The sequence below is a fragment of the Hippopotamus amphibius genome, chromosome 8 (genome assembly GCF_030028045.1).
Source record: "Hippopotamus amphibius kiboko isolate mHipAmp2 chromosome 8, mHipAmp2.hap2, whole genome shotgun sequence".
Lineage (NCBI taxonomy): Eukaryota > Metazoa > Chordata > Mammalia > Artiodactyla > Hippopotamidae > Hippopotamus > Hippopotamus amphibius.
Window position 1 is genome coordinate 113,628,821 of NC_080193.1, and position 22,373 is coordinate 113,651,193.

At 39.5% G+C, this 22,373-nt stretch overlaps 1 protein-coding gene across 1 annotated transcript; it reads left to right on the top strand.

The window, feature by feature from the left end:
* Positions 1 to 361: 361 nt before the first annotated feature.
* Positions 362 to 22,091, top strand: SLC40A1 (solute carrier family 40 member 1). The gene is made up of 8 exons (XM_057746703.1): positions 362 to 725; positions 1,213 to 1,280; positions 6,319 to 6,478; positions 8,639 to 8,754; positions 9,828 to 9,954; positions 17,622 to 17,864; positions 18,646 to 19,299; positions 20,456 to 22,091. Exons 1-8 carry the CDS (start codon positions 683 to 685, stop codon positions 20,770 to 20,772), a joined length of 1,728 nt encoding a protein of 575 aa, XP_057602686.1. The 5' UTR covers positions 362 to 682; the 3' UTR covers positions 20,773 to 22,091.
* Positions 22,092 to 22,373: the final 282 nt, after the last annotated feature.

Genomic DNA, 22,373 nt, shown 5'->3' on the forward strand with positions numbered 1-22,373 from the left:
CTCGCCTCTCCCCTCCGTCCCGCTGGCTCGGCGCACGACCCTGCCCTTCCCGGTCCCCCGGCTTCCCCAATCCCTTCTTGCGGCCTCCCGGAGGGCGGAAAACCCGGCGAACCCAGTTCTTCCCGCCACAGTCCCCGCAGGCCCGCGGGCTGTTTGCGGCCAGTCGGACCCTTGCGCCGCGGGCGGGCGGCGACTCCCGGCAAGGGCGTGGAGAGCGGCCGGGCCCCTGGGCGCGCGCCGCGGGGACGCCCCGGCGGCCCCGAAGCGGAGGGGGCGGCCCGAGCGGCGGCGGCGGCGGCGGCGGCGGCCGGAGCTCCGCCCCCCGCCTCGTATAAGTGCGGGTGCGCGCCGGGCCCGCGGCGGCGGCGGCGGCGGCGGCGGCACAGGGCTCCCGACCCGGCTCGGACGGCCTGTTGAGCCTCCCACCCGCTTCCATAAGGCTTTGCCTTTCCAACTTCAGCTACAGTGTTAGCTAAGTTTGGAAAGAAGACTAAGAGAAGACCCCCGGGCCGTTTTCCTTGTTTTGTTTGTTTGTTTTGCCGTAGTGGTCGTCGGAGGCTTTTTGCACAGAGCTGTTGTGTTTTGAGGTGCTCCCTTCACTTCCTTGCACTCCTGTCAACAAGCACCTCAGCAGGAGCGGCAGCAGGAGCGAAAGAAGAGCAAGCGAGGTGCGCCTGGTGTCATGACCAGGGCAAGAGAGCAGAAGCGCCGGGGAGGATGCTGCGGTGAGTGGACCGAACGCAAGTGGTGAAAACAGGTCGGGCGGGGGAGACCGACAGCTCTACGCAGGCTTTGGAGGAATGTGGCTCAGCTGTTAACCGGCGTGCTCAGTATCTCCTTTGACTCTTGTTTTGCTGGGGGTTAAAGAGAAAAGGAATTACAAGGTATGGGAAAAGGGACCTCGCACACAGGCAAGGATGGAGTAGATGGGTAGTTTGGATTATCTTGTCAAAAATAAAATGGAGTTAAAGAATGTTGAAACAAGAGCTTTCTTCACTGTTTGTGAAGCTATGCAGTTATTGACCAATAGGTCACGCAGAATTTTTCACCAGCCCTTCAATTTCTAGGTGACTTGATGAAATGTACATGGTTTGCCCCACAAAGTAGTTTTTAATATTTATGTTTAATAAGAGCAAATGCATAAGCATTCCAACCTCAGCTCACTCGGGTGACTAAATATGCTTTTAATCTCCCCACTGTGTATCTTTGCAGGATCCTTAGCAAACTACCTGACTTCTGCAAAATTCCTTCTCTACCTTGGTCATTCTCTGTCTACTTGGGTAAGTGAAAATCTACAGTAATTCTTACAACATACTTGCACAATTTCTTGTTTCCTTTCATTTGGGCTGGTTGTTTTAAGCCATCTTCCAGTTTTGTCATGCAGCTAAAGAAGTAAATCAACCAAACACACATTCTCTAACAAAAAAGTTATTTTCACCCAAGGTATTTTCCCATAGGTGTTAGTAAATGCTGTTTAATTATTGAGTTGTCATACTTTATGTAGACTGACAGCTATGCAAAGACAGGATTAACAAGGGCAGTGATATTTGCATTGTTTGTAAATTGTATTTTGCATTACAAGGCTTAATAAATGGTAATAGCTGCTACTAAGAATGGATGGATGTCTCATGGACTTCTGTTTTTTCACATTTTAAAATATTTCTCTATTTTCTTCTTTTGTTAAAATTATAAGTTCTAGCACACTGCACTATGAAAATACAGTAGAATAGTGGAGTGATTGAGTTAGGCAAAAAATAGCATTCTAAGATTAATTATAATTGACCCCAAGAACGAATACCTGAGTGATGAAAATTCTGGTCTTTTAAAATGTAACTAGGCATGTGTGGAGCATCTCAGTCTATCTTAAAAACCATCATCCAGTGAAAATCAGCAACTGATTCATAATTCTCATGCTGACTTCTTATGTGGGAGAGTCCCAGTGTTTCTGTGAGCCTGGATTCCTTCATCAATACTCCCCAACCCAAAAGAATAACACCCAAAGGACACTACATGTGTCTTTAATTGATGATGATTAGAATCTTTTAAATTAAACAATTGGTCTTATTGTTTAAAAGCACTAAATCTACATAAATGCTATTCATGCCTCATGTGTGATCTTTAAAAGAACCATAAGTAAGGTGAAAGAATTTTGAGAGTACATTTTGTGAATGTTATTTTCTTTTTAAATCGGAAACTTCTACAGGATCGTTCTTAAGACGTGAACGCAAACTATTGTATGAGGAAATCTGTACCCATGCCCTTGGGAAATTATTAAACTAGGTTATCAGCTCTTTAAGAAACAGCAGTTCAAAGATGGCTTTTCAGAAAGGCCAGCTTCTGTCTCCCCAGAGGCTTAGACAGGGATGACTCTGCAAATACATGTAAACAAAGTGGACTTGGCATGAGTTTCATTTCCAGCAACTGATGATTCTAAGTAGAAATGGAGTGAAACTACCCTTAATTAATTTAAATCCAATTAAATTGTTCTTCCAGTTTAATTCAGTAAGTATTAAGTATTAAAAAAAAACAATGATCCATGATGGAGATAGCATCTGAAATTCTCACCTTGTGGTCTGGACCTATCTTTAGGGGAAGAAGGTGACTAACTAACAAATATTGATTCAGTTTAAGGTTTACGTGACCTTTCGTTATTAGGTTGGCAGGTCAGATTTCCCAAAAGAGTGGAATTGTGATTGTTGCAGGAGGATTTTTTTTTTGTCATGCAAAACACAAGAAAAGTGATAGATGCTTACTCCAGTCTTACCGTAAAGTGAGCCGAAGGAGTTCTTGTGGGAGACTTGGATTAAAACAAAGCAAAACAAGGGAAAACACAGCAATTACAGCCATATGAGGTTTAGTGGATTTTCACTTCTGATTGCAGAGGAATGTAAGAGAGGAATGCTCTCTAACTCTGGATAATTCTACCTTTTGAGTTTTGTCTCCTGTTTGACACTTTGCCTGATTTTATTACAACAAAATATGTGTGTTTATTTATTATATATGTATACACACACACTCACACATATATATATGTCTGTCCATTGCCTTGCTGACTCTGCCAAATCATTCCTATACACTGAGTATAGAGGTGTTAGGGTAGAGGATTATATTGGGTTAGATTTGTGTGAGGTTGTATGCTTTTTATCCCTGACTTCATTTCTTTCTGCCAGCGGATCAATATCTTTTACTCTACTATCAGAATACAAAGTATGGTAAGAAGCGGATCTTGTTGTCAAGGAGCTTACAATATAATTTAATATGGGCTTTGAAAAGTAGATCTCATTACAGAAAGATAGCAGTGTAAAGCAGTGAAGAAGGGTGGCCAGTGCTAATACCTTATGCATTATGCTATGGACTGTCTCCGTTTATATGTCACATATCTGCATCACGCCAGCCCTTACTTCCTTGATGTTTCTGCTTATAGGTCTTTAACTACTTCATGCAAAAATGCCACGTTCCTGCCCCACCCTGCTTTATTTTCCCTCATAGCATTTATACCACCTCACCTATTCTAGATTTGTTCTGGGTCTCTGCTCACTGGGACGCAAGCAGCATGAAAGCAGGAATCATGATTTTTGCCCGCTGCTGAATTTTTAGTGCCTGCAGTAACGCTGGGTATGTAGTAGTCTCTCAAAAAGATCATTCATTCACAGACATTCATTTGGCTCTCTGCTCTGGGTGCACTGGAGGTAGATGAACATGTAAACAAATCTTCAAAGGATGATGAGAGTTTGTGGGAGGGCAGGAAATGGACCTTAGGAAGGAATGGGTGGGTGGGACTGAGATTGCACTTGGTCAACATTTACAGAGACTTTACCTGATTCTTGGGCTTTGTGAGTGTAGAGTCTGTTACTTCTTAAAGCCTAAGCCCTTTGGAAATTGGGGCAAGTGGAGCAGTTTTATTCCTCTCCATCAAGGAGTGGCATGCCATACAGAGAAAGCAAGAGAGAAAACTTTCATTTTGTAGCACTTGTTTCAATATCTTGCTTTAAAGGAGCCTAAAACAAATTCTTTTGGAAAAAATATAGGAGTAAAATAACAAAGAAAGAAAGAAGTACCTACTGTAGAGCACAGGGAACTATATTCAATATCCTGTGATAAACCATAAAGGAAAAGAATATGAAAAAGAATGTGTAACTGAATCACTTTGCTGTACACCAGAAACTAACACATTGTGAATCAACTATACTTCAATAAAATAAATTTTAAAAAAGAAAAAAAGAAGCAACAGTAATAGAATAATATTTCTTATTCTTTATGTTAAGAAAGGAAATTCACTCATGGAGGCAACCTATCATTTGAGACATTTATATGTTTTTGTCTTTTCAGAGGAATGGAGATTAGGATAAAGTACCTCACCTCATCCATTTTATTCTAATCAAATTTAAATTTGTTTCTCATGTTAAAATTTAAGAAAAGAGCTTAATTTGTTATTCTTATTGACATTTTTATCTTAATGTATAAACGTCTTTTTATTGGTTTCAAACAAATTGTCTGTGTATCATATTTTTAGTCATTTAGTACAATGGTATTTGAAACGTAATTCCTACTTAAGTGGAAAAGATTTCTATTATCAAAGCAAACTTTAAAAAGCATCTCAGAAATATGAATTATGGTACTAATCTGATTAAGCTTCAAACTTCTTGAACATGCATGAAACAAATCTAATGTACCAGAACAATATAGTTGATAAATTAGTCTTATTATATACTCATTTACAGCTGGGATCCACTGTATACCCACTCCTTTGTTGGTTCCACAGTTATTTGTTGTACTTCCGCTCTGGGCCATGCACTGTGCTGAGGGTTGAGCATGCAGAAGGGTCTGGAGCTCACATTCCAGACCCATCAAGTGAGAATCAGTCTTTCAAACATGGTGCTTCCACTGGCTTCCAGTGTTTGTTGTAACGTTTACTTGACCATATTCACCCCATCCCTCAAGACCCTAATCTTATGTTAGTTTGAATTGTGGTTCTAAATAATGTTCATAATCCTCTACACCCAAGTTTCTGTACCTTGGCACTATTGACATCTTGGGCTGGATAACTCTTTGTTGGGGGGGACTGTAGATGCCAGGAGTAAACCCACCCTCGCAATTGTGACAACCCCAAACAGCTCCAGACACTGCTAAGTGATTCCTGGAGGGTAAAATTACCCCCACTTGAGAAATGCTGGTCTACATGAAATTTGTCGTAAATGATTGCTACAGCATATGTGCATCAGTTTAACTTTGGGTGCATAAGATTGTTGTCTTGGCTTTATTAAATGTTTAAAGTCATTTGCCACACCAGGGTAAGACTTTGCTCCTTATACATTAAATTTGTCACGAGGATGTTAGGAGACATTGGGAAGAACTAGGAGTGTAGTATGATTTCCAATCCATAAGGAGCCTAGCCTGGGAGTTTAGTTTCCTGTAGTGATTTCTTACAGGGATAGATTATGATAGAACATCGTTGTCCTGTTTTAGGTTAACCTTACAAGTCAGAGATGGCGCTAAAAGCTCATAATAAGTTCCATTATAGATTTCTTACACATTAATATGCCTGACTCCTTTAAAAGTTTCTGTTATTTCACATTTTGCAGCAATGAATTCCAAAATTTCCTATATACTCTGGAGCAGAGAAATAGTTTTTTTCCCCATTCAGAACTCTGCTTTGTGGAAATGTATTTATTTCTGACATTTCATTCTTATGGTGCCAGAATTTGCACATATTCACTTCATCTCTCTGATTGTCCTGCTGTTTTATGACTTTGAAATTTATTTGTGAAATAGAACATAGATTTTAGAATATTAGGGGTAAAAGAAACTTGAGAGGTCATATAGTCCATTCTTACCATTTTGCAAATTGGAAGGCTGGCTTTTTCTTGACATTCAAGGCATACTGATGTTTGTAAACTATACTGTAGTTTCATTCTGGTTCAGTAGCAAACTCCTTAATGTCTCTCAAATCAGGATAGGTAAATCCCAGGCCCAGCTAGAAACCTAACAGAATAGGGAACAAGTTTTATCTCAAATAAAGCTTCTTGAGCTTGAAAACTGTATTTTTTTCTAGAATGATGAGTATGTTTGTTTCATTAATATCATGTTTTTTTCCCCCTTTGGGTTTACGTAGTAATTAGGCAAGAATATTTTCCATCATGCCAGGACGAACAGTTTTAACACCTGACCACATTCAGTCTATGAAGGAGTTGTTGACTTTGAAAATCTCATGATGTAGCCAGAAAGTGCCCTTTTGTTAAGGAAGCAACTTCCTGAGTATAATTAACTAGAAGCCTAAAACATTTTCTCAAAACCTTTTCTCTTCTCTTCTTATTCAAGGGGGATCGGATGTGGCACTTTGCAGTGTCTGTGTTTCTGGTGGAGCTCTATGGAAACAGCCTTCTCTTGACTGCGGTCTACGGGCTGGTGGTGGCAGGGTCTGTTCTGGTCCTAGGGGCCATCATTGGTGACTGGGTGGATAAGAATGCCAGACTTAAAGGTGAGTGCTGTTCGTGGGACCAGTGCCTGAGATAGAGAGCAACCACTGTGACTAACTCACTGTGTGTCTTCACCCTCCCCAACCTGAGCAATGGGATGCTCAATGGCCACACCTCTGCATGGAGGGTCCCGGGGCTCCTGCACAAAGTTGAGATGCCAGGATATTTAGTTCATAGATTTTGGGGGGTATCTTTTTTGGCTGTTCATAAATTACAGATGTTAATGATTAACACCATAGCACTGTTCTGCGAACCATGTTAAACATTAAAAGTTTACTTAACTCTGGCATCCTTTTTAACTGCGACTTGCACTGGGACAGCTTTAACATCTGTCGTTTGGGTCACTGTTTCATATAGGCAGGTGTGTGGGGAAGTGAAAAATACGGATTCAAAAAATGATCTGAGTATGGATCACAGAGAGCTGAATTATAAATTTTTGAAGAAAAATGAAATGATAATATATTGACATTTATTCTAGAGCACTAATATTGAAATCATTAAGTATTGTATAGGAAAGAGAGAAAGTGAATGAACAGTTCAGTTATTCAGAATATAAGGGCAAGTTGGATCATAATTCAGGGCAAAAATTTCCTGAGTTGCTCAGGTGATAAAGCTAAGACCTGGTCGTGTCTGTCTTAGACACTGGGGAGAGATAGAGGTATCCATTTCTTCCAGTGCAGGATGACTGCCCCCGGATAGAGAACAACTGGATTATCAGTTCTAGGACTTGATGCTGTTAGTAAAATGGACATTTTTCTATTTTAAGAATCGATAGACCAAAACACATACAGAAAAAGGTTTTGTATCCTGGAAAAAAAATTCCTAGTTATTTACATCATTATACATAGGAACATGGGAGTGTTATACATAGAGACCTTTAACCTTATGATTATTGAGCACTGAAATTGTAGTTTAGGAAAGAATGTTGAGTTGGATGAAGAAGAGTGTGGTGGGAAAGCAATCTTGCACTTATCCTGTGTAATCAACTCATGTGTCAACCTCCATAAAAATCTTCTTTGATGTCTCTAGGCTGAGTTAACCAGAGACACTTTTTTGTTCTTGCACCCCTGTGAAGTTTTGTTAATACCTCTTTATGCTCTTATAATTATCTGTTCACACGTCTACCCTTCCTGTGGTCTCTGGGGTTCTGAAAGCCAAGAACCTCATTCAGTTGATATTTAAGCCTTGTGCAATGAAGGGATGACTTATATGTTGGGATTTAATTTCAGATTAATTTCAGAAAGCAGTTTGTTTTGTCTCGAGGCTTTGATATAATCTTCTAAGCCAGAATGAGCTTTACTGTCCTTAAAGGCAAGAGCTGTAATTATACCTTACATATACAACGCTCTGTATTTTTCAAAGTGCTTTCATAAGTATTTTATTTGAGCATCATAACGACCCCATAAAGTAAGGGAGGCAGGTATGTATTATATCTGTACACAGACATAAGACATATTAAGTATCCTGAGCTAGATCGTCTACCCTAGTGAGTGGCAGAGAAAAGACTACAAGGTGTCCTTACCTGGGATCCTAACCTGTCCTTATGACAGCCCTTTATCTACATGGGTGCCTCCCTCTCAGAAAGTTGGCATTTTCTATGAGAAGAGGTGTAGTTTAGAACTTCATAGCAATGCAAATAGCTTTGTTATTCTAAAAGGAACACACTGCTGCTTTATTCTTGGCAATTTTTTTGTATGTCTTTCCTATTTATCCAAACAATCTAATCAAACTCAGCATGCCATCTAGGAGGTTATGGATTCCATGACTTCTTCCTTAACCTCCTCCATAACCTCCTCCATGTTATTATTTTTGCCTAAGCTACAAAAGGCTAAGAGGTGGATCTTGTTTATATAGTTAATATGGTTCTGTTTATGACAGTAAACTTTCAAGGGAATAAATTAAATGAAAATGTGGTCATTATGAATGGCTTTAACTAACAGGAAAAATGAGGGGTAGTTCTTTATTCTGTCTGCAAGTTTTACTGGTCTGATGTGATGTGCTGGGCCTTACTGGAAGCAGTTGAGGTAGGATTTACTTCAGGAATGTTTTTTTTTTTCCTTGTAGTAACTTGCATATACATTAATACAGTAGAACAGTGATGTGTGGATAAAAACATCTCCGTTGAGATGTTCTGGTGTATGAACACTTTGTTTCTCCCATAGTGGCCCAGACTTCACTGGTGATCCAGAATGTTTCGGTCATCCTGTGTGGACTCATCCTGATGATGGTTTTCTTACATAAAAACGAGCTTCTGACCATGTACCATGGATGGGTTCTTGTAAGTTCTCAAGATTCTTGATGGCAGAAAACTGAATGTCTGTCAGTGGTGAAACATGAAAACTCTTTGAGGCTAGGGAGTGTCTTTTTGCAAACAGGGCCTATTAATTTTGTTCTTTGTGTCTACTTTAATATCCCCTACCATTTTTGTTTTGTTTTTGTCTTTTTGCCTGTACTAGGCATTCGTTAAGTATTGTTTGAATTTAAATTTCGTTCTATTGTTTTTTTTCCTCTTTTTTAATGGCAGTTCTAAGAGTTTATTACAAAATTCAGTTGCTAGTTTTCAGCTCATTGGTATTAACCTGTAATTTTTTAACCACCATATAAGAAATGTTATCCATATATGTGTACATATATATATACACATATATACGTGTGTGTGTGTGTATAAAATCAGTTGTGATTGTGTTCCTCCAATAAGTGGTATTTCTGTTTGAGGTCATGGACTAGATAACTTCTCACACTATGATTTCATGATAGCTTGATGGAAAAGAGGAGAGAGATGGGTGTAGTGGAAAGCAGTGAGTTTGACGTCTCCCTATTAAATCTTCTAAGGTATATTTGGATTGATACTGTAGAGTTTCAAAGCCAGGTAGGACAAGAAGTCTTCTAGTCTATTCCCTTCATTTTGTTGATGAAAAAAGTAAGACAAAGTGATGTTAGCTGATTGCCTGTTGTCATGCAACTGGAAAGTGTCGGAACTCTGATTTAAATTCAAGTCTTCTCACTTCCCTTGAGTGTTTTTCCCAAAGGACATATTTGTGGGGGAAATTAAAAACTACCCCAGTGTTAACAATGTATGATAGCTATGTCACATAAATGTGCTGATGACTATTAAAATTTTTTGTATTATGTGTACCATGGATGAAACAGATTAGAAAGGTAACTTAACCACTGGTATTTCTTGTTTCATGTCTACAAAGTAAAATAATATCTTATGATTTTATGAAGTATAATTAAAATAAAAATTTTATTATTATGTTACCGAAGACCATTTTAAACTATATTGTACAGTGAGGTAGGTACAGTGTGGTAAAACTGACACTTTCATCATTTTTTCCTGTAATTCCATAGACTTCGTGCTATATCTTGATCATCACTATTGCAAATATTGCAAACTTGGCCAGTACTGCTACTGCAATCACAATCCAAAGGGATTGGATTGTTGTTGTCGCAGGAGATGACAGAAGCAAATTAGCAGGTAATTTGCTTTTCTCTTTCTACCAAATGGGTTATATTAGGATTCACTTTAAATCGGTGATAATAAATGAGGCTTATCCCTTTTTTTCTGAGTATTCTTTAAGAAGAATAAATTGAAAGCATAGTCTTTTTCTCACATTATCGACCTCAGTGCAAAGATTTATCTCACTGTTATGAAGCTAATTTATAGGATAGTGACCTTTCTCTTTTGTTCTTTGCAAATCTGTCAAGTAAAAGAATGTTTCTTTTGAGCTCTTTCTTTCACATTCTGTTAACCGTTTCTAAATGTTTACTTAATACTTAGTACAGTGAAAATCTGACATGTGATTTTATCAGTCACATTATGAATGTTATTACCAGTAAGTACTGGCCATACTATGGATATTATTTTTATCCAAACAAATGGAAACAACTTAATTCTAGGAGAGACTCTAGAAGTTAATTCCTTCAACTTTAAAGATATTGATAACTTTTATTACATTATGTATAATGTAATATAACTGCTGTTATGAACACTAAAGAAATAGAGGATAGAACATAGGTTTTTAAGAAGCTTGCATCTTAGTTGTCCATTGAAAACCTATACAAGAGGGCAGAGTCTGAAGAATGCTTACAAAGCAATAAGTCCATTACATCAATATTAATTGGGCTCAGAATAACCTACCTCACTTGATATTCCCTACCTGCCCCCCATATAGCATCCAGACACAAATTGGATTGAAATTACAAAGAGTAAAGGAAGAAGGTTACACCAGTCAGGTCAGCTGCGTCAACTCTGCTGGTCATTGAGATAATGGGTATCACAAACACATTTCCCAGCCATCCTGACTGGCAAGAAAACCATTCCTGATGACTTCACTGGCTTATCCTAGGACGCAGAGGCAAGATTAAGTACTGGGGTTGGCAGGCAACTTTGACTGGACGTGTGGTTAAAAAAAAAGATAGAAAAGAGGTTGAGAGAAAGGGAACAAAATCTGTGGAAGGTCTAAATGAAGAAAAAGAAGAATTTCCTTAAGTCATCACTCTGTGGTAGCAGTAATAATACTGCTCCAGAAAGAAATACGGCAGTGGTTTTAAAGGATGGTGGGTGTGGAGGGTGAATTTAGCACATGTGAACCTGTGCTGCAGGAAATTCTCTCTGGAGCTGAAGTAGTGACTCATTGATTTTTCTTCCCGTGATCGTTTACTAATAGGAAATAATTCCATATCTCTTTTTGTCACATGGAATTAAGAGATAAGACTTTCTCCTTCTTTTTTCTTTCTTTCTTTTTTTTTTTTTTTTTTTTTGGTGTTTTTTTCCCTGTTACTTTCTCTTTTAGTGTGCGATTTTAAGGATGTAATACATGTCCATGTTTTAAAATTCAAAGGGTACAAAAGGATATATTTCGAAAACAGATCACATATATGTGTTAAATGTATTTGGGTAAAAATGGTTTTTAAGATGATTTTCTTTCTCTTATCTGAATTCCTTTTTTTTTTATTCCAGTTGTTTTGTACGTCTTTATTAGAGTATCATTGCTTTACTATGTTGTGGTAGTTTCTGCTGTACAACAAAGTGACTCAGCTGTATTTATACATATATCCCCATATCCCCTCCCTCCTGAGACTCCCTTCCACCCTCCCCATCCCACCGCTCTAGATTGTCACATTTATCTGAGTTTGTTAACTCATGTTGTGTCTGTGAAGTCTGTAGAGTCTGTAATTGAAAAAAAAAAAAAAACAACACCCTGAGTAAAGAGAAAGTTACTCTAAATCTTTAATTTGTGCTAAATATCTAAATAAATAAATACCCAAAACAAGGATTCCACATAACTTTCTGGGATCTTTCTGACTACAAAGTGGTATTCCAGGAAAACAACAAAAATATGACTGGCCATTTCTCAACTGTCCTTCTTCATTTGAGGAGTTATTGCAGAGTGGAAGAATCCAGGCTAACCAGTCTATTTTCCAACCTTCTGGAGTTTCTCAAGTTTAAGAAAGGAAGTAAGCTGCCTCTTGAACTCTCGTCCACTGTGAATTAGTTTAGGAAGTGGTGGTGTTTCATATCCAGCCACTAGTATGTTAGTAGCCCAACAAAGGAAGACTTCCATGTTGCTTTTCCTCAGGTTTTGACCTCCATGTTTGTTTAAAATTAATTAAAAACCATGCTTCAAAACAGGAAACAGAAACTTCTTCCATCCTGAGGGTTAGCAAGGCTCTAATCATGGATTTTTGGTAGCATTCCTGCTAGAAGGCAGAGTTATAGAATAAGAAAAAAGCAGGAGGGTAAAGGAAAAATAGAAAAGGGAAAAGGTACACAAGGAGAGGGCTCCAGCTGCCACCTTTGGTACCGCTGATTTTGTGTCTCTATCCACAGACACACCTGCTCCAGTCAGGAGTAGTTTACGTTTATGTAGGCAGATTTTTGAGGTTGCCAGCAAAGACTGTTAGAAACCAAGCAGGAGACTGGGCAGAGCTGGCTGAACCCGTGTGTGTGTGTGTGTGTGTGTGTGTGTGTGTGTCTGGGCAGAGCTGGCTGAACCCGTGTGTGTGTGTGTGTGTGTGTGTGTGTGTGTGTGTGTGTGTGTGTCTGGGCAGAGCTGGCTGAACCCGTGTGTGTGTGTGTGTGTGTGTGTGTCTGGGCAGAGCTGGCTGAACCCGTATGTGTGTGTGTGTGTGTGTGTGTGTGTGTGTGTGTCTGGGCAGAGCTGGCTGAACCCGTGTGTGTGTGTGTGTGTGTGTGTGTGTGTGTCTGGGCAGAGCTGGCTGAACCCGTATGTGTGTGTGTGTGTGTGTGTGTGTCTGGGCAGAGCTGGCTGAACCCATGTGTGTGTGTGTGTGTGTGTGTGTGTGTGTGTGTGTGTGTGTGTCTGGGCAGAGCTGGCTGAACCCGTGTGTGTGTGTGTGTGTGTGTGTGTGTGTGTGTGTGTGTGTCTGGGCAGAGCTGGCTGAACCCATGTGTGTGTGTGTGTGTGTGTGTGTGTGTGTGTGTGTGTGTGTCTGGGCAGAGCTGGCTGAACCCGTATGTGTGTGTGTGTGTGTGTGTGTGTCTGGGCAGAGCTGGCTGAACCCATGTGTGTGTGTGTGTGTGTGTGTGTGTGTGTGTGTGTGTGTGTGTCTGGGCAGAGCTGGCTGAACCCGTGTGTGTGTGTGTGTGTGTGTGTGTGTGTGTGTGTCTGGGCAGAGCTGGCTGAACCCGTATGTGTGTGTGTGTGTGTGTGTGTGTGTGTCTGGGCAGAGCTGGCTGAACCCATGTGTGTGTGTGTGTGTGTGTGTGTGTGTGTGTGTGTGTGTGTGTGTGTGTGTGTGTGTCTGGGCAGAGCTGGCTGAACCCGTGTGTGTGTGTGTGTGTGTGTGTGTGTCTGGGCAGAGCTGGCTGAACCCGTGTGTGTGTGTGTGTCTGGGCAGAGCTGGCTGAACCCGTGTGTGTGTGTGTGTGTGTGTGTGTGTGTGTGTGTGTGTGTGTGTGAGAGATGGGGGAGGGGTGTGCCCATAAAGAGGGAAGGTTGTGAGCTGGATGCTCATTGCTCTCATTCCCTCATCCCAGTGTTTCTTAATTTCAGAGTAGTTTTTGAAATTGGAAGTTGTAATCACCAAGGGTAAAGAACAAGAGAAATTTTCCCTGGAAGGTTGAAAAGTTTTATAATTTCAGTGGCATCAGATCAAAATCAAGCTGTTACCATCTAGTTTAGAAAGCTCCAGGAAAGGTACTCTTTTTCCACATAAATACTGTTAATTAATCTGTTAACTAATTTGTCCAGGTACTTGATTTAGTGTTTTATTAAAATATTCTTTTGAGCCATGACCCTTTCCCTGTCAAACCTTTTTGAAACTCACTTCCTTTCTCTGACTTTTGATTCCCTCTGTTGTTTTATTTCCTTCATTTCCTTTGTTAATCACTTTTCCTTAATAGCTTCTGAGATTTTTCTTGTCCACCATTCTAAAGCAATATCTGCTGGTTGGCTTGGTCAAGTACAGCAGATGAATCTCTTGTTTGAACTCTATTGACTGAGAATTGATTTCATATTTGAGGTAGTCAAACCTGCTAGCTGCTATTTGCTCAGCAAATCTGTTTTTTATTATTATTCTATGAGATGTAATACACCTTTTATAATAGCAAGTAGTTCCTGAGTGGCGTGCTCTGTGCCACAGCTGTAGCTGAAAACAGTTAAATGGAATTAAATGAGCACACGTTTGTGTGTTTGCTTAAGAATAAATACAGACCTGCAAAAAGAATATGTTTGCACATTCGGGGCACCCATTCTTCTCCAGCCTGTTACCAAGAAAATGATTAGGTCTTTTTCAAAAATTGGTATTTAATTCATTCTGGTTCAAAAAAATAAAATCTGTTTTCTGGCACTACATTACATCTAAATGTTATATTAGCTTCCTGAGGTAGAAATTTCTGAATTCTCAATACGAGATAGAAATTGGTGGTGTTAGAAAGCTTCATGGGCACTTGAAAACAGAGGTAGTGAAAGAGTGACAAATCATTGTAACTAAATTCTATGATTATTCTGGGGCCTTCAGATCCAAGTGTAGATTTTCATTAGTACTTGATTTTTGGATTCAGATTATTGAGTTATTTGGATCAATTCTATTGTTTGGAACTTCCCTGTTAGGAACTTATTAGTAGGGGGCAGATGGAAGTTAATGAGGCCTCTGCAAAAAAATGATTGTGTTTAAAATCAATGAAAACTGCCTTTGCCTCTGAAGTGAAAGGTGAACTATGTCAAAGTTCTCCTGTTATCATGTAAGCACTCTGCATGCATAGGACTGATTGGTAGGTGACTGAGGACCAGGAAGAACTAGAGGAAGGATATTGGCAGTTTTCTGTTAATGTATTTATTAGTCACGTAGCTTTTCCTTTAAGGTGCCCTACATGATTGATAAGGACTTGTCTCAGTAACTTTCTCTCTGCTCTGTGAGGTAGAGAATGAGAAAGGAGGTCGTTCTCTTGACTTCCTCTCCTTTATTCATCTTGCCCTCCACTTTGACTCAGTTGTATGTGCCCGTGGTTGTACCCTAGACCTTGGTACCACCACTAAAGCCTCCCCTTTCATAATCTCAATCTTCAGTATCCAAGACTTGAACTATACCTCCTGTTATTCCGGCTCACTCCTCCTGGTACCCCAGCTGCAGCAGCACTCCAGCCTGGTTGGCACCTACAAGGCATTAATTCCACTACCTTTTCACTGCTCGTGACCCTTCTTGTCTCCCCTCCTCACCTGGCTTAAATTCCAAGGTCAGGCATTCCAACCACATGGATGCCTCCTAGCATATACCCTTAGTTCACTTGACCGCCTCTCCTTTTGTCACTTTCCTTTCCTAAGACCCTGCTTAAATCCGGCTCCCGCAGCAGCACATGGCTGGTGCAAAACGCCAGACTTCGCCCACTGTTCTCCTCACGTAAAGTTCACGAGCACGGGGTCCGAGTCGGCCCGTTTACGCTGCCAGGTGATCATACTGTTTTCTCTGGTCCCTTCCTTCTCCCGCTTTCCTACAGGACTGTTTCTCCCTTTCTCCTTTCTCCTCATACATTCAGTACCTCCTCTCCCATCCTCACTTTCACTCAAGACCTCGCTCTATAGTCCACTGAGAAAATGGAAAAATGAGGAGGGAACTTGTGTGTGCTTCCAGCTTCGCATCACTCTTCCTGCTCGTACCTGAGGCCATTTCCGTGACCTACACTCTTGAATTGCTTGTGCTCCTAAGAACAGCCCTGCCACTTGTGCAGTAGATTCAGACTCCATCCCTTCTCATCTGCTGTAGCATTTGCATCAGCATATAAACGTGCTGTAACTTTGCCTGTCTTAAAAATCCCCGTCTTCACCCTGTATCACCCCATTTCTTTATTCTCCTTTTGAGCAAAACTTAACAAACAGAAATATCTGTGCTCACTCTTTCCAATTCCTTTCCTCGGTCAGGGCCTTGTTTTCCATAACGCTGGGGGGGCAACATTCACATTTTGAATCCGGGGGGTGCCAGTCACTTAAAATATAATAGAAATGGTGTCCCCTGGAGTTGGCACCAGTCTCTCAAGCCGATTCTTGCCCTTCCTGCTGCGCCAGAACTGTTCCTGTTGAGGTCCTCAGTACCTTCCATGTGACCTATCTAGAGCTGCTTCTCAGTGCTTGTCTTCCTTGACATATCACCATCTCTGGCCAGTTGATTACTCCCTCCTCTTTGAAACACTGTTACCTCTTGGCTTCTAGGACACCAGGCTCTCCTGGTTTTTCTCCTCTTTTGCTGATTCCTCTTCATCTTACTGACCTCAGAACTTTGGCGTGCCCAGGACTCAGTCCTCAGACCTTGTCTCTTCTCAGTCTACACTCAGTCCCCTGGTGATCTCATCCAGTGTCATTGCCTTAAAAATCAAGCAGCCGATGACTCCCAAATCTGGCACACGCTTCTTCCCTAGACCCCAGACCTATCTGTTTAACTGTCTGTTTCACGGGGCCTCTTGAATCAACATCTCTAGAACCAAATGCTTACTCTTTTGTCTCAAACCTGACTCTTCTGAAGTCTTCTCTTTCTCAGTGAGTGGAAACTCTATCCTTCCATTAGTTGCTCAGGATAAAAACTTTAATTCCTCTCTTTTACTCCCATAGCGTATCTAAATCTGTTTTTAAGTCTTCCTGATTCTACTTGCAAGTATATCCAGTACCTATTTCTCCACTTCCACTGTTACTATCCAGCTCCATGCCACATCATCTCCCACCTGTCTCCTTGCCTCTGCTCTTGTCTCTACCCCCACCCCCACCCCACACACACGCTTACTCTACACTGTTTTCTCATCACAGCAGCCAAAATGAACCTTTAAAAATATGTCACATGGTACCACCTCTCTCCAAAGGCTTCCTGAGTCATTCAGTGTAAAAACTGAAGTTCAAGTAGTAGACTGAGACCGGACATGATTGGGCCAATCTTCCCTTCTCTCTGACCTCATCTCTTCCTACCTCTCTCTTCCTCACTCTGCTCCAGCCCTACTAGCCTCCTCGCTATTCCCCTAGGCATGCTCCTCCTGCCCCGGGACCTTTGCACTTCCCTTGGTCTGGAATAATCTTTTCCCTGATAGCCACATGATTCACTCTTTTATCTCCTACTGCTTCATGCCTTTGCTGTGATGCTATCTTTTTTTTCAGTGAGTTCTTTCCTGATGTCACCATATATAAAACTGAAGTTTCCCCCTCCCCCGAGCACTCTCTATGCCTTTTTCCTACCTTATTTTTTGCTACAATATTTAATGAATATCTGACATGCTGTATATTTTTATACTTCTTGATTTATTATCTTTGTTTTCCCATGGGAATGTAAGCTTCATGAAGACAGGAAAGGATATTCTTCATTTTTTGTTATAGTGCCAGAATGGTGCCTAGCTCATAATAGACATTTAATGAATGCTTGTTGAAATAAATGAATGTAGAGTTACTGTTGAATTCATTCTTTAAAAACTGATATCAGGCTAATTTATATAATCCCAAGGGAATCATGATTTTTGAGGCAAATTTAATGTGACTTGATCCAAACAACAAATGATTTTCTAACAAAATGGTTTGCTTGCAGAGTGCTTTTAAAAATTTACATTTAGGAATCTATGCTCTTGGTTTATGAGCTGTATTATGTAAGTGGGCAGTCTCTCTTTGATAGATTTGCACACTTATCTGCCTCTTTCACCTACCTCTGTAGATATGAATGCTACAATACGAAGAATTGACCAGTTAACCAATATCTTGGCGCCCATGGCTGTCGGACAGATTATGACATTTGGCTCCCCAGTCATTGGCTGTGGTTTCATTTCGGGATGGAATTTGGTATCCATGTGTGTGGAATACTTTCTGCTCTGGAAGGTTTATCAGAAAACCCCTGCTTTAGCTGTGAAAGCCGCTTCTAAAGAGGAAACTGAGTTGAAAAAGCTGAATGTATACAAAGGTAAACTCAACAAAATGTTTATCGCTTTATTCTTATTTTCAGACCTTAAGTGTTGGTTAAGACCAAAATAATTTTGAATTTATGTTTAGGTTTAAAATTTGAATTTTAAATTTAGGTTTAGTTACCACTGAAGGCCTGCATGAGGTTAAATATATCAATGTGATAGTAAGTAAAAACCCAGGCTCTTGAGGGTCTGAGAAGCAACTCTGGGTTGAACCTCAGGGGGTTGGAATGAGACCCCTGACCCTTTTCCTTAATGTAAACAGCAGACACAGGGAGGCAGTTAATTGAGGGAGGGCCTGGGCAACATTGAGCCATAGGAATGGAAAGAAAAGTGGGAGAAGGAGAACAAGAGAATTCCTAGGAGTCTGTGAAGAAGGAAGTTACATGCCATTTGTAGGACAGTGGAAGGAGGTGAGGACCTGAAGTGGGCATTTTTCAAGAAGAGAAGTGGAAGTTGGGCTTCTGAACAAATGGAATCTTAAAAGGGCCCCAGAAAATAAGATTATGAGTTTTGCTGCTATTTACTTTGGTGGGATTATAATTTCTGAGAGAGAGGGGAAGGGCGGGGTGGAGAAGTATCAATAGTATTTTATTTATTTAACATAAATACTTGGAGATTGCTCTTGGCTGGAATTCTTAGATGAGTAAAAGAAAAAATACATATTATTTTGTAGTAGCCAAGGGTATCCATGATACCCTGCATGGGTGAGGGAAGGAGTAAGATAGTTGACTTTTTCCCCCTTGGCCCCTCTCAAATAATAATGTCTTTTATTAACAGAAACTGAGCCAAAACCCCTAGAGGGAACTCATCTAATGGGTGAGAAAGACCCTGACGTCCATGAACTTGAACATGAGCAAGAGCCGAGCTGTGCCTCCCAGATGGCTGAGCCCTTCCGCACCTTCCGAGATGGGTGGATCTCCTATTACAACCAGTCGGTGTTTCTGGCAGGCATGGGTCTTGCTTTCCTCTATATGACTGTCCTGGGCTTTGATTGCATCACTACAGGGTACGCCTACACTCAGGGGCTGAGCGGGTCCATCCTCAGTATTTTGATGGGCGCGTCAGCCGTAACTGGAATAATGGGAACTGTGGCTTTTACGTGGCTGCGTCGAAAATGTGGCCTGGTTCGGACTGGTGTGATCTCAGGATTTGCACAGTTTTCCTGTTTGATCTTGTGCGTGATCTCTGTGTTTGTGCCTGGAAGCCCCTTGGACTTGTCTGTTTCTCCTTTTGAAGATATCCGTTCTAGGTTCATTCAAACAGAACCACCTTCAATGACACCTACAAAAATATCTGAAGTCATCTCTACAACTGGTATGCACATGTCAAACGGATCTGATACTGCTATCACTGACGCAGAGATGAGTCCTAAATCTGTGCCTATAATCTCTGTCAGTCTGCTGTTTGCAGGCGTCATTGCTGCTAGAATCGGTAAGAAATCTCTTTTTGTGTATTAAACTAAAGTGTCTTTTTTGCAGTGTGGATTCAGATAATTCAACAGTAAGTGGTCTGAAATGTTCCCTGAATGTTAATTTAAGCAAGATCCACTATTTATCCTTATGTATAATCCAGTCACTTATTATGAAATTTTTATTTTATAGTTTAAAAAAACTATATTTTGTGTGTGTGTGTGTGTGTACATATATTCTTAAAACATGGTTAGGGCTTGAAATTTTTACTAAATGGATATTTTACTCTTTTAATGTAATTTAATTTTTCAAAAGATATTATCAATAATAATTAAACTTTTAGTAATTCATAGCCTTTATATTGCTGTAACTTTACCAAAAGGACTATAATTTAGTGAATATTTCAATGGGATAAGGTAAAAAAAGTGTTTGGGGTTTAAATTAAAAAAAGACAGTAGTTTGAAAAAAAATCCTTCAAAAGCCTTCTCTAGCTGATGTTTGTTTATTGTATGCGTTGCCAAACAAATGGATTTTATAGCTCTGGAAGAAAACAGCATCAATGTAAAGACCTCTTATAAAGCAAAATTTAATCATTAATAGAGTACTGATGAATTATCTCTGCCTGAATTCGTTCTTGAAATGAAACCATATTTATCTTGCAATACAAAGCAGTTCATTAATTTATCAAAGACATTAATATTTAAGCAAGACAGCTTTATTGTAGGGGCTTTAGAACCCAAGCAGTAAATGTATTAATGGTTTAAAGTTTCCTTACACTTTAACAATAACAACATATTAGGTCCATTCATTTTAAACTTGAAAAATACTAGTAATTATAATAGGATTTTTTAATTTATTAATAACTGATTTATTAATAGTGGATTTCAGAGTTTTGTTTTCATAGTATGAATAATCACAGAAAAACAGAATTAAAGTTTGTAGATTAGACTTATTTTTGTCTTGTAGCTGTAAAAACAATTTCTTAAAGCCACTAATAACTCAGTGTTTATTAATGAAAAGTAATTCTCTAAGGTAGGCTATGATAAATATACATGTAGTGACTTCAAGGTAATAGGATTAAGTATGTATTTTGCACATGTCAACAGATTTTTAATCTATAAATCTGAAATGTACAGCTATAAGTTAAAATTGTTTCTAAAAAATATCTTTTATTGTAGGTCTTTGGTCCTTTGATTTAACTGTGACACAGTTGCTGCAAGAAAATGTAGCTGAATCTGAAAGAGGCATTATAAATGGTGTACAGAACTCCATGAACTATCTTCTTGATCTTCTGCATTTCATCATGGTCATCCTGGCTCCGAATCCTGAAGCTTTCGGCTTGCTCGTATTGATTTCAGTCTCCTTTGTGTTAATGGGCCACATCATGTATTTCCGATTTGCCCAGAAAACTCTGGGCTCCCAGGTTTTTGTCTGCGGTCACGATGATAATAAGGAAGTTACAGATGCAAACCAAGCTAGTACATCTGATGTGTAAGACAGTTTAACTGTTGCTGTCCCTGTTACTAGATTATGTAGAGCACATGTGCTTATTTTGTACTTCAGAATTCCAGTAAATGGCTGGGTGTCTCTCTTTGGTTTTACCACAGCTATACCTTGAGGGCTAAAAGCTAGTTAGGAAACTTAAGCCAGCAGAAATGGGCTGCTTAATTTCCCTTATATTTAAGAATGGAAAAAAAATAGAGAAAGAAAAACAGTTTAAATACGGAGACTAAAATGGTAACATTGATTTTCCCTACTTCTCACGCGTAGGTAAAATTTTACATTAAAGAGTGATTAGTTATGTGAATTAAGTTATTCTTTGGCAGGTATTTGTTATCTGTACTAGAAGTCAGATATGTCAGTTTTCCATAACATACACTCTTGTTCAAGTCTAGCTAATTTACATTTTTTTAAAACCTTATTTTCAGTTATATTATGAAAACAAATTCTTCTCCAAGTATTATGAAGGTTAAAGTTTGATAACCAGTATTACCCTTATTGATCCTATTGATGTTAAGGGATTTACATATACATGGAGAAATGAAATACTTAACTAGAATTCTCTAATAGGGTTTATGGTTTAACTTTAGAGAGCACCTTTGTATTTTTCTTATCAGCTAGGGCAAAATATTGTATTAAGCATATGTAGCACTTCATAAAATGGCTATTGTGTAAGCTGCAGGTAGAAGCAAAGCTGTAGAGTAGATTTATAACACAGTGAATGCATGAGGACTTCAAACGCACCAGTAGTTTGGCCACAGAAACTAGAAGTTCAAAGTCACACAAAGGGCAAGATCTGGATTTAACTCACATCGCTATCCTTAATGGTCTCTATCTTGGAATGTGAGGGAGTTAGCCTTCAGCCTGGCAAGTTAAATGTAGAAGGCAGTCCCAAACTTGGAAAGGTTTTGTTTTATAAATAATTTGATTTACTTTTAACATGCTCAGTGAAGCATTTTTACTTTTACTGTTTTGTACCCAGGAGTTATTTTTACCTGGCTGTAGAGCAAGACTGTTCATAAATGTATCCCTTTCAAACATCTTTGAGAAAAATGGAGGAAAAATAACCCTTTTATATATATTTTTAACAACTGTTTTACAAATCGTTTTGCGACATGCCAGTACCAATGGGGTACTTTGCCTTAACCGTTCATGCACTTTCGTGGAGACTGCAATACGTTGCTCTGAGCACTTTCTTTATCCTTGAGGTTTAATCTTTTTCTTCTTTCTATAGTATGACATAATGATTTGCTATGTTGTTAAATCTTTGTAAATATTTCCATATAAAAACATTTTTAAAAATCTTGATCTCTTTTTTCCTGAATTGCGTTCCCCAGTTGTTTAATATTGCTTTTGTGGCAGAACATCTGTTTTCGATAACATCTGTTTCTAAGGGCCTACAGTTTCATAATAATTCACAACTTTAGATTTATCTCATACATCTAGTTTATGTTGGCTTGGATAAAAGTATAGTAAACATGAGGCCTGGGACTCATTCTTTGACCTTCAAGAAGTCATTTTAAGCTCTCTTGAGTTCTATTTTCTCTTCTGTAAATTGGAGATGATGTTATAAAACCAACCCTACTTACCTCCCAA